The 13,523-nt window shown below is 41.6% G+C and overlaps 1 protein-coding gene across 1 annotated transcript; it reads left to right on the top strand.

Annotated features, from left to right (window-relative positions):
* The first annotated feature begins 5,721 nt into the window (after positions 1-5,721).
* On the top strand, positions 5,722-13,003 carry LOC127526427 (stonustoxin subunit beta-like). Its single transcript, XM_051921897.1, has 2 exons — positions 5,722-5,851; positions 12,451-13,003. The coding sequence occupies exons 1-2, from the start codon at positions 5,773-5,775 to the stop codon at positions 12,687-12,689; spliced, it is 318 nt and encodes a 105-aa protein (XP_051777857.1). The 5' UTR covers positions 5,722-5,772; the 3' UTR covers positions 12,690-13,003.
* Positions 13,004-13,523: the final 520 nt, after the last annotated feature.

Here is a 13,523-nt window from a genome sequence, read left to right as displayed (position 1 = left end):
CTGGTCAAAAACTGGCCCAAGATAGCTGCCCAGCTTCTCCTGTCCCAGTGCATCAGTGTTGCCATGCGTTTGAAGCAAAATACAGAAGGTAACATTCAGGGTCATCTGCGGGAGTCATCTTCACCAGCACACCCCCAGGACAAGCAAAGGCAGGAGGGCCAGCAGGACCCTCATCGTACTCCGCTGGTAGTGGGATATTGTGTGCCTCTTGGGGATCCAGTGGTCTAAGACCCCATTTCTGGTACTATATGACAAGTGAGCCACTGTCTTGCACCGTAAAGAAGAGGCCTAGTCTAAGGTCTTGTAGATAACCAGCTTTATTTCAATACAAACAAGAACAGCAAGGTCATTTATTCAAACAGGAGCTACCACTTCCCTACACGGGGATACAGCAAACAAGCAGGGATGTGGCCAGGTTATAATGTTCTCTGCATCATCCATCAGGCGACAGATTCATTAAGCGAAGAGGCTGTGAACTTGTAATTACCTCTTGGTGTTGTGAACCTGTGGTTTCCTCTGCACTGGACAACCAGCCCGTGACAACAACAACAACAACAACAACATTTATTTATATAGCACATTTTCATACAAAAAGTAGCTCAAAGTGCTTTACATAATGAAGAAAAGAAGAAAAAAAGACAAATAAGAAATTAAAATAAGACAACATTAGTTAACATAGAAAGGAGTAAGGTCCGATGGCCAGGGTGGACAGAAAAAACAAAAAAAAACTCCAGAAGGCTGGAGAAAAAAAATAAAATCTGTAGGGGTTCCAGGCCACGAGACCGCCCAGTCCCCTTTGGGCATTCTACCTAACATAAATGAAATAGTCCTCTTTGTAGTTAGGGTTCTCACGGAGTCACTTGATGCTGATGGTTATACAGACTTCTGGCTTTTAATCCATCCATCATTGTTGGAACATCATGGTGCTTTGGGGTAGATGGTGGTGGCACAAGCCACCACCAATAGGACACCGGAAAAGAAAACAGAAGAGAGAGTAGGGGTTAGTACAAATTTTGAATGAATAGTTATTATAATGAATTGGATATACAGAGTATCAGGATTAAATTACAGTGAAGTTATGAGAAGGCCATGTTAAAGTAATGTGTTTTCAGTAGTTTTTTAAAGTGCTCCACTGTATTAGCCTGGCGAATTCCTACTGGCAGGCTATTCCAGATTTTAGGTGCATAACAGCAGAAGGCCGCCTCACCACTTCTTTTAAGTTTTGCTCTTGGAATTCTAAGGAGACACTCAGTTGAGGATCTGAGGTTGCGATTTGGAATATAAGGTGTCAGACATTCCGATATATAAGACGGGGCGAGATTATTTAAAGCTTTATAAACCATAAGCAGAATTTTAAAGTCAATTCTGAATGACACAGGTAACCAGTGTAGTGACATCAAAACTGGAGAAATGTGTTCGGATTTTCTTTTCCTGGTAAGGATTCTAGCAGCTGCATTCTGCACTAACTGCAAACGATTGATGTCTTTTTTGGGTAGTCCTGAGAGGAGTGCATTACAGTAATCTAGCCGACTAAAGACAAACGCATGAACTAATTTCTCTGCATCTTTCGATGATATAAGAGGTCTAACTTTTGCTATGTTCCTTAGGTGAAAAAATGCTGTCCTAGTGATTTTATTAATATGCGATTTAAAATTCAGATTACAATCAACGGTTACCCCTAAGCTTTTTACCTCCGATTTGACTTTTAATCCTAATGCATCCAGTTTATTTCTAATAGCCTCATTGTATCCATTATTGCCAATCACTAAGATTTCGGTTTTTTCTTTATTTAATTTGAGAAAGTTACTATTCATCCATTCTGAGATACAGGTTAGACATTGTGTTAGCGAATCAAGAGATTTGGGGTCATCAGGTGCTATTGATAAATACAGCTGTGTGTCATCAGCATAGCTGTGGTAGCTCACGTTATGTCCCGAGATAATCTGACCTAATGGAAGCATGTAGATGGAGAAGAGCAGCGGACCCAGGATAGAGCCTTGTGGAACACCATATAGAATATCATGTGTCTTTGAGTTATAATTACCACAACTAACAAAGAATTTTCTCCCTGCCAGGTAGGATTCAAACCAGTTTAAGACACTGCCAGAGAGGCCCACCCATTGACTAAGGCGATTCTTAAGAATATTATGATCAATAGTGTCAAATGCGGCACTCAAATCTAAGAGGATGAGAACAGATAAATGGCCTCTGTCTGCATTTACCCGCAAGTCATTTACTACTTTAACGAGTGCAGTTTCTGTGCTGTGATTTGTTCTAAAACCTGACTGAAATTTATCAAGAATAGCATGTTTATTGAGGTGCTCATTTAACTGCATAATGACTGCCTTCTCTAGAATTTTACTTAAGAAAGGCAGGTTAGAGATGGGTCTATAATTTTCAAGAGCAGAGGGGTCGAGATTATTTTTCTTAAGTAGGGGTTTAACTACCGCAGTCTTAAGACAGTCTGGGAAGACCCCCGTATCTAATGACGAATTTACTATGTCAAGAACATTATCAATAAGCACACCCGATACTTCTTTGAAAAAATTTGTTGGTATTGGGTCAAGGGCACAGGTGGATGGTTTCATTTGAGAAATTATTTTATGTAAATCAGGTAAATCTATCCTAGTGAAAGACTCTAATTTATTTATTATGGAGTACTGGGGTTTCGGGGGATCCTTAGTGTTGGGGAGATATACTATGTTATTTCTAATATCATTAATTTTTTGATTGAAAAATACAGCGATAGCCTCACAGGTTTTTACTGGAAGTACTTAGAAGGCATTCCTTTGAGTTACCTGGGTTTAACAGATGATCAATTGTCGAAAATAACACTCTGGGATTACTAGCATTGTTATTTATAATCTTAGAAAAATAGCAGCGCCTCTCAAGACGGACTGTGTTATTGTATTCTGTTATTTTAACTTTTAATATCTCATAGTCAATAGTTAGTTTAGTCTTCCTCCATTTACGCTCAGCTCTACGGCATGTTCTCTTTAAATCAGACACTCTTTGGGTCTTCCATGGTATAACAATGCTAGAAGATTTTTTAACTGTCTTTTCAGGTGCAACTATGTCAACAGCAGCCCTCACTTTAGTATTAAATCTTTCCACCTTACTATTTACATTCTCCTCGCTATTATAGTTGGCACTATAAACGGACTGATTGGTTAGAATGTTTGTAAGTTTTAAAGTTGCTGATGAGTCAAAGAAGCGTTTTTTAACAATATGCTTCTCATGAGTGTTTTCTATCATTATTTCTATATTAAAAAGTAGAAGAAAATGGTCTGAAAGACCCGTATCAATGACCTGCTTTATATCAACTTTTAGTCCTTTAGTAATTACTAAGTCTAACGTATGACCTGCTTTATGTGTAGGCTGATTAACGAGCTGTCTCAAATCAAAAGAGTCCAGGAGGTTCATAAATTCTTTTACTTTTTGGTCACATTGATTATCTACATGAAAATTAAAGTCGCCGACTATTAAGAGTGCGTGTCAGTCACATTTCGGTGTGCAGCTCCATTGGAGAGGGTCTCAAAAGAGCTCAGAAGCCTCACGATATCTAAAGAAAAGTAATCACAAATATCAAAACTGCACTCACTCAACCAGTGGAACACCTAAAGATAAGGAGGACTTGAAAATCAACAAGAAAAGTCCAGCAAGGAACATTGTGCCCACTGAGCAAATTCAAAACATCAGTGCCAACCTGCAGATTGAGTTCATGTTAGGTGATGAAAGTAAAAGTCAGTCAGTCATTCTCCAACCTGCTACATCCTAACACAGGGTCACGGGGGTCTGCTAGAGCCAATCCCAGACAGCACAGGGCACAAACCCCAGGCAGGGCGCCAGCCCACCACAGGGCACACACCCACACACCAAGCACACACTAAGGACAGTTTAGGATCACCACTGCACCTAACCTGCACGTCTTTGACTGTGGGAGGAAACCCACGCAGACACGGGGACAACATGCAAACTCCACGCAGGGAGGACCCGGGAAGCAAACCCAGATGTCCTAACTGTGAGGCAGCAGCACTACCACTACGCCACTGTGCTGCCCTGAAAATAAAAGTGTGGCTGAAAATGCAAAGGACATCGGGGTCATACTGTCTGAACCACAAATAAAACATGGAGGACAGTGACACGCTGTGAAGGGCACAATAAAACATCTTCTGTCCGAACGCATTTTCCTGTCCCTACATGTCATTACTAGTGAAGCTCTGCCAGCTCTTCTATTCTTCATTTATTTCTCCTCTCTTTGATATGAAGTGTCTTCTTAATTCTGCTCACCTTCATCTGCTCTCCTCCTCGTCTCCTTCAGTGTCTTCTCTCTCTCCTCAATTCTCCTCCTGATTTCACTCAGTGTCGCCTCCAGCTGTTTCTGTTTGGACACACAAGAGGACACATGGGGGTCTTATCAGAATTCACTTTCAGTTTCACTTACTGTCTGAAGAGCTCAGATAAACCTGGCAGAAAATCAAATGAGCAACCAGTGGGAACATAAAAACGAAGAACACGTTATAATTGAAGTCCAGAGAAAATGAACTCCTTTTAAAACTTAATTCAAGAAATAAGAAAACAACTGAAAGTTAACTAAGTTAAAATTCAATTATGAAGATGAGGAACAAATGACTCCATGGTGGGCTACTTTAGGTTGTGAGAGGGGACAACATTAAGCCTCGATTACTAACAATGGCCAAAGTGATGGCTATGAAAACACTGAGGACTGAACAGGCGACTGAGACCATCAGTAAAGATGAGCAGGGCCTGCAAGACGAGCCAGGGGGCTATAAGCAAGGGTTCAAATCAGCCAGTGGTGTACAAACTGGTCATGAAGGAGTGATAACAGAGTGTGCTACAGATGTGGAGGAGAGCTCAGTGCAGCAGAAGGTCATATCATAAATCAAACATGCCATTCTACAGCGGTGGACCCCATGTGTCAGTGGGCTACAACAGGGTACATTGACACACTGGTGTGCTCCAGCGACAGATATGGTGTGTTGTTCTCTTGATTCAAAAGTAGATGTCCACCTTACATACGTGGATAGGCTGCTGATCAGAGTTTTGGTGGATCCAGTTTTCATTTTAGATGTCTGAACAAGTGGCAACAGTAAGTGCAGGCAGACAGCGGTGTAAGAACAATGTAAAGAGTGAGAAGATAAGATCAGGGGCAGAGCAGACAAGGTGGGCTTATCAGAGGTGCTGTCTGTGCCACATGCCAGTCCTGGTAAGGCTGTGGAGTTTAGAAAGTTTAACATGAAGCTCAAATTTAAGATAGTGAATGAGCAGGAGAGCAGAAGAGGAACATACAGTACAAGAAGAAATCTCCAAACAAACATGACAAATCAAAAGTATTGGAGAAACAAAATCAAATAAATTAGACAATGAAGATAGCGAGTCAATACCACAATATCAAAAACAGAGTTACATACTAAAAATAACATGCTGACCAAAGAGCTACATTCCAAACAAAACCCCAAATCCAAAACATTCAACCAAATATTACATTTAATAAGTAGCCGAAGTACTGAATTGTATAACTAACTGGAAATTCAACATGGCTGGACACAACCCTCAATGAGACACAAAGACGGACTCTTAGACCTGTTTGGTTTGTCACTAAGACTCCATAAAGTGTCACTGAGCAAACTCTCTTCACCTAACAACTACAGACCATTGGCACTTACTTTTCACATCATCAAACCTTTTTCAATTACAGGACCTGGACTATGTCAATGTAGGAGACCACCTGAACCCACAGCAGTTTGCCTAATGGACAAAGATTGGAGTCGAGGATGTAATTATCAATCTGCCCTACAAGGCTTATCTTCATCAGGCAGGAGGATTACAGGTATGTGTTTTGACTTCTCCAGTGCCTTCAGTACCATCCAGGTGGTTGAGCCTGTGGTGTCCTGAAAGATGGAAAATCTGTGGAGCAGACCACCGTTTGTGACACTAAAGGACTGAGTTGTGTGGGCAACACTGGAGCACCACAAGGAACAGTCTTGTCTGCTTTGGTCTTCACTATGTACAACTTTGATTATAAATAAAACAGCAGATCATGTCACTTGCAGAAATTCTCAGATGATTCTGCACTTACAGGGTGTACTGATAAAGGGGATGAGACAGAGGAGAGGAGTCAGGGGGAGAACTTTGTGTCTTGGTACAAAGAGTATCGTCTGTACCTTAACATCAGCAAGGCCAAGCAACTGGTGATTGATTTTCACCCACTATGGGGCTTCTATGATCAGTCACTATTCAAGGAATGGATGTAGAGGTGGTCCACTCCTACAAGTACTTGGGGGTTCACATCAATGACAGGTTGGACTGGTCTCGGAACACATTAGAATTATAGAAGAAAATGCAGAGCAGACTTCTCCTTCCTTAGTATATTGTGTTCCTTTAATGCAGGAAGAGACATATTTCATATGTTCTATAACTCTGTGATGGCCAGTCTGGTATGCTGAGTGGTAACATCAATTCAAGAGAGGCCCACCGAATCAACAAACTGATTAAGATGGCAGGTTTAGATATGGGGCACACTCTGGAGCCCCTGGAGCTAGTAGAGGTGGAGAGAATGAAGATACAACTGAGTGCCATTATGAACAATGCTGCACTGTGACACATCAGCTGAAGGGCGTCAAGAGACTCCTTTATACCAACCAAGCCAACAAGTCAACCAGCATGATACACATTTATAGTGCCTTACTGGGTCTGCTCTCTCATCATTAGCCATTTCATTTTGTAATTCTTGTGTCTGTTTGTGTGTCTTATTTCTCTTTTGTTAGATTTCTATTTTTTTATTTTTCAGTTTGTCTAAATCAGTGTTTCCCAAGGATTCCTAATCAGTGACAACACCTGATAGCACTGATCTCATTTAATTAGCTGGTATTTTTTTTTTCTTTTATTCAACGTTCAGAAAAGCATATCAGCATGATTTTTACATTTATAAAACATTTAGAAATATTTCTGCTTTTGCTATAGATTTAAATGCTTAACTCTCTTTTGTTGATTTCATTATACTTTGCCCTTTCTCTGTGCAGTTTTTCCCCCTTCGTTGTATCTTAATAATGACAACTTAAAACGAGCAGATCAGACACCGAGGCAAACAACACTAAATAATCAAAGACTGCAACTACTTTAGAGTCAGGCTACTAATCAGTAAATAATGGATTAATTAAACAATTAGAAGACCTAGAAAAGTAGAATGAAAATCAAGATGAAAATACTGTTAAAAAGAAAAAAAAATACATTATTCCTATATAACTGCTTGGTACATTTTAATATTTTTTTTTAGCAGACTTAGTTTTCTAATTTCTATATTGTTCCCTAAACACAGAAATTGGGAAATATCAGTTCACTTAATTAGCCCAGGAGTTCAATTAAAAGCAAAAGCTGGTTGGAACAAAAACCTGCAGCCACAGGACCGAGTTTGGGAAACACTGGTCTAAATGCTAAATTTCCCATTAGAACATGTGAAGTGCTACCTACTTGCCTACCGACCTACCTACTAACTATCTGTTATATAATGCCTTTCGTGTCCGTCCGTCCGTGTCTTTCACATCTCTCTCTATGAAGGAGTCCACCATATCCAGAGTTATACGTAAACCTTCAAATTGTACATCATGCACAACTCTGACTTTCCAAAGTGTTCCTGGGTAAAAACTCTAATAATGAACACCACCATCAGACACGTCATGTCTTGTGCCCTGTCTCACCAGGATAGATTCCAACTCTTTACCATCGTACACAACATTTAAACTCCTCAAATGGACGCCTGGATGTCTCTGATCAAACTACTTTTAGAAATTTCTTAACTCGTTATCTCCTTTGTTTTCATTAAACACTAAACCCCACTCACCTGTTTTTCCTCTCTTTCAGTCTCCAGCTCCACCGTTTTATGCCCACTGTGCCCATTCACCACACACATCACACAGATGCAGGTCTCATCAGTTTTACAGAATATCTCCAGACTCGTGATGTTTTGCACAGATCTCCTCCTTCAGATTTCTAACTGGGTCTGTCAGCTTGTGGTCCTTCCAGGCTGCTATTTCAAAGTGGGGCTGCAGGTGAGTCTGACAGAAGGAGATCATGCAGGTCAGACAGTACTTCACTGCTCTGAACTTCTCCCCAGTACAGGTGTCACACTTCACTTCTCCAGGGCCGGCATAACTTTGAGATGGATGAGGACTGAGTCTCGGCTTCTTTATTTTTTTGTCGATTTCATTCAGCACAGTGTTTCTGTGAAGTTCAGGCTTCACGGTGAAGGTCCTTCTGCACTGAGGACAGCTGCACTCTTGGTTCTGATCCCAGTAGTCAGTGAGGCACTTCAGGCAGAAACTGTGACCACAGAGGATCAAGACGGGGTCACTCAGGTTATCCAGACACACCGAGTAGGTGATCTCATCCTGTAATCCAAACAGCTGGGCTTCGGCCATCATCTGTCAGAGGAGAGGCAGACAGAGAGAATCAGTCAGAGGAACGAGGAGATTTGAAGTGATACCTGAGAGCAGACAAGAGAGGACATCGGAGGAGACAAAAGTTAGGTACAGACCTGGGAGGTCTGCTAATGTAACTCAGTTTTACGAGACGTGTATTGTGACAGCATCAGGTGGTCCTCGGCAGACTCAGACATAAGCTGTTTGTGGTGAGAGGGGTCTGTAATGGTGTGTGTGGGTGTGGCAGCTCAATATTGAGGTGGCATTGCTGCAGGTCCCAGTGGTCAGGTGACCTGATTGCTCCTTATGGTCAGCTCAGCTGTTTTCCATTGACATTTTCCAGGTCATCAGTCGATGGATAAAAGGAGCCTGGGCAGAGAGCTGAGCAGAGAGGGTCTCTGCCGACTGAGAAGGCCCAGTGGGGTGAATTGGGTGGACGGGTTGAGAAAGATGTGCTGTGCTGGAAGAAATGGAGCAGAAGCTGATATCTGCATGGATTTGGACTGGGCTTTATAACTTATATATCAGTGTTTTTATTGTCCACAAGCACCGCTCTTTATTGAGGATTATGTATTTTGATTATTTATTTATTGTGGTGCACTGCAGTTTGGGGTTAGAGAAGCGTGCCAGGTGGGATGGTGGTGTGATGATGAGCATGCTGGCCTTACACATTTGATTCGTGTTCCTATATTGTGATGTGTGAGTCTCAGTACTTTTTCAAAACCCGCTTTATTCATCTTGAAGCAGGAACAGCACGGTTATTTATTGCTGCGGGATCTACCACTCCGCTATACACAGACATAGCTAATGTGCAGAGTCGGGGCCGGGTCAGCAGCCATGATATACTGTTCCCTGCATTTATAACGTTCCTTACATCACCCATCGGTGACAGGCGCTTATAGCACAATCTCGATCGGCTCGCAGTTGTGCTGCAGTGCTGAGAACTTGAGGTTGGCTCGGCGACAGACAAGCAGCCCTCCATAGATGCAGAAATCGTGCTTTGGTGTGTCATCCCATTGGGGGTCACAAAATACTTCAGGACCTCACAATATTTAATTCTTTCCTTAATTAAGATATTAAGAAAAGTTTTGTTCTAATAAGTAGTGTTAAGAGTAATAAAATCTGGAATTCCCTTTTACCTTTACAGCTTTAAACGTTCTCTAGTAGGTAACACTTGGAATGCCAGCTAATAATCTTCTAAATCCGACTAGCAACAGTTCTGAAGGCATCAGGCATGTAAAATCTTCCACGTGTGAATATTCTTCATTCCACACTCCACACCGCTTACCCCATCCTTCCCTTGACGTGGACCTGAGGACTTCACCATCATAACCTGATTTCCTAGCCACTGCTTCAGCGTCCATATCCATATTTAGAGGTCCTACATCTACAGCTGCAGTTTGAGGGGTCAATGCCCACCAGCTTCTCTTCTACAGCCAGGAATGGCTTAGTGGCTCAGGAGATTCATAATTCCCCCGAAACTTTCTGTTTATTTCATACTGTTTTCTTCTCTCGGTATTTCTTTTTCTTGTTTAATGTTAATTTGTTTCTAATTTTTACCAATCATGCTTCCCATTCTCATCTTTCTTCTCCTATTTACAGAAAAATGTGGTGTTTTAGGAACAGAGGAAAGTGAATTAGGAAAAGAAAAATAAGAGAGTGAGTGAAATAGAGAAAGAAAAGAGTGAAAAACAACAAGCGCACAAAACAAAAGAAACAAGGAAAAGACAAATGAAAGTGTGCCAGCACTGGTGTGACACACACACACACACATGGTCACACCAGCAGGGTCTCATGAAGTGTCAAAGATACTCATCACGATGATCAAATAAATAACATCACAAACTCACGCGTACAAACTCCTCACCGCTCAGACTTTCACAAGACTGCAGGATAAAAACTGAAACTTCAGTATCTAAATACAAAAGAGAGACATGGCCGCTGTTAAGAAAGCCTTGCCAACCTCAGATCTGTGCACTAAATGACAAAACTGTGTAGTCCAAATGTGGCACAAAGCGACATGCAGCTCATAAAGTACAAAGCAGACTGCTGACCCACCACTCAGTTCCCAGCACAGGCCCTGAGACAGATTGGGGTCAGCTGTCATTAAAGACTTGTTTGGTGGGCTCACCAGATCTCACTTTATTTCTTGGCTGTTCCTCTTCACCACAGATGGTGGGCTCAGCAGGAGAGGCCAACAACAATGAGCAGGCCAGAATGTGCCGAGTGTCATTAAAGGCTTCAGTCATCAAGTGCCTGGGGGTCTCTTTGTGTTTTTGTGCCCAAACACAACTTGTAACAGAGTTGGACTTTCCAGAGGCTTCACTCCTACATGATGAGATGAGCTGCAGGGTTACAGTGGCAGACATCACCACTTCTGTCACAGGGCCTGCCTTATTATGGGAGGTATTTTCAGCAAAAATGGAAATGAAAATTTAAATTATATATTATATAATATACAGTATAATTATATCTCGAAATATATTATATCTCATGCTTAAATCACACTATTTTATGGTAGCCATGTTTAAATGACAGTATGTAGGTGTGCTCAGTGTAATTCAAATGGCAGCTGGCTGAACATCATGGAGTTGACTGGGATGAACCATCTGGACGTGGTGAGGAGGGACTCGAGGTTCCTGAGGTTCAACTACCAGGAGAGCTCACAGCAGATGACCTGAATTCACTCCCAGACCCCAATGTTCCCTTTCCAGATGCACTGGCCACTTACTGTAACACTGTCAGCCAAATAAATCGAATGCCAGGATAGTCTCAATATTTGTACTGAGGCTCATGTTGTACTTCATTTGCCGTCCCTCATGTTGTTATCTTTATGAGATCATCTGACATTTACAATTAACTGAACCACAGGTGGACTCCAAACAGGTGCAGAAACATCTCAGTGATGACTGATAGAATACAACGCACCTGAGCCAAATTTCAGGTGTCACACCAAAGGGTCTGAGTCTTTGTGTCAATGGGATACTTGAAGTTTAACATCCATCCATCCATCCATTGTCCAACCCTCTGAATCCGAACACAGGGTCACGGGGGTCTGCTGGAGCCAATCCCAGCCAACACAGGGCACAAGGCAGGAAACAATCCTGGGCAGGGTGCCAACCCACCGCAGGACACACACAAACACACACACACACCAAGCACACACTAGGGACAATTTAGAATTTCCAATCCACCTAACCTGCATGTCTTTGGACTGTGGGAGGAAACCCACACAGACACGGGGAGAACATGCAAACTCCACGCAGGGAGGACCCGGGAAGCGAACCCGGGTCCCCAGGTCACCCAACTGCGAGGCAGCAGCGCTACCCACTGCGCCACCGTGCCGCCCACTTGAAGTTTAACATTTTTAATAAAATTGCCAAAAATGTCTACAAATCTGTTTCTCATTCTGGGGAATTGAGTGATGCTTAATGACAAATAAAATAAATTAAAAATGATTTTACTACAAGGCTGCAACACAAGAAAATGTGTAAAACTGAAGGCCTCTGAAGAGTGTGTGAAGGCACTGGATGTTAAAAAAGAGAAAACAAACATTTCATTCAAGTCATACCATCTGCTGCTGTTTGAATGAAAGGGGCTTCATGGTAGAATATCGCACTTCTACAAGAAAGATGTAGAGTTGGAGTTTTCTAAACTACATGTTGACAAGCTGCAGTGCTGGGGAAGGTCCTTTGGACTGATGAAACTAAATGAGAGCTTTGTGGTAAATCACAGAAGGGGTAAGAGGAGCAGAGGAAGGCCTAAGAGAAGGTTTATGGATGTGGTGGGAGAGGACATGAAGGTGATGGGGGTGAGAGAGCAAGATGACGAGGACAGGAAGATAAGGAAAAAGGTGATCTGCTGTGGTGACCCCTAATGGGATCAGCTGAAAGAGGAAGAAGAAGAGGAAGTCTCCTGATTGGTTCTTGTTGATTATCTGTGTTGTGCCCCGCCCCCAGTCCCATTACATACTTACAGGTTTCCTCATTCATTTTGTTTTCTCTCCTTTCAGACTTCTGTCCACTCACACTGGACATCAACACGACACACAGTGAGCTCTGTCTGTCTGAAGGGACCAAGAAGATGACACTTAAGAGGACGGTGACTGAATATCCTGATCATCTTGACAGAATTGACTGCTGGCCTCAAGTTCTGTGCAGAGAGGCTCTGACTGGAGCTTGCTGTTACTGGGAAGTGGAGGGGACTGGAGGCTTGATGAAGACTGGAGTCGCATATAAAGGGTTTGTTTAGGTTATATGAAATTACATACAGTAAAGGAACATGTATTATATTTGTGGTTATTAATGGTTAGGTATTTTTAAAAGTCAAATGGTATAAATGTGCTTTACTTTTTGACCCCATTTTATTTGAATTCCTTAATTTAAAAAGTTAAAAAAATAATTAGTTCAATTGATATTTGTTAAATCATTTGATAACTTCTAATTTGCAAATACCTCTGGTCATGTTTTATATGTTCTGTATATGTTGTACCGTGGCGGTCCTGTTAAAACGTTATTTCATGCCACTGTATGCTGCAATGTGGTGTAAGGATGGTATCACAATAAAGCAACCTGACTTCTGATATTATGACTCTTTATTGATGATGCATTTATTGATTAAATTGTACAAGTATTCTTTTTTACTTTGAAGAACATGAAGTGTGTAACAAATAATATGTTGACATTGTGTGAATATGTTACCTTAAGTATCCAGCAGTGAATATTTAGGCAGATGAGTGCTCTTTCCATGACAAGTCCAACTGTTGGCACTCTGGCATTTGTGTGTGCCCATGTGTGATGTGTCTGCCCGTGGACGTCTGCTCAAGCCTGACCCCCCCACTCCACAGAGATGTCCAGTGACTAATAAAGACAGACATTAAATGGTAAATTTTAGTCCTCGAGGACACCACATTAAGCTAAAATGCATTTAAGACTGAAGTCGTGTGATGTTTCATTTTGCCTTAAATGTGTTTACTTTGTCTTTCATGTTTTTTTCATTTTTTATTGTTTTGTAAATGGTGTTGATTTTATTGTGCATTGATGAATATTTTGTTCCTTAGTCTTTTGTTTATTGTATTTGGTTCAT

This window comes from Erpetoichthys calabaricus (assembly GCF_900747795.2).
Source record: "Erpetoichthys calabaricus chromosome 1 unlocalized genomic scaffold, fErpCal1.3 SUPER_1_unloc_5, whole genome shotgun sequence".
Lineage (NCBI taxonomy): Eukaryota > Metazoa > Chordata > Cladistia > Polypteriformes > Polypteridae > Erpetoichthys > Erpetoichthys calabaricus.
This window is presented reverse-complemented; position numbering and strand designations above follow the sequence as displayed.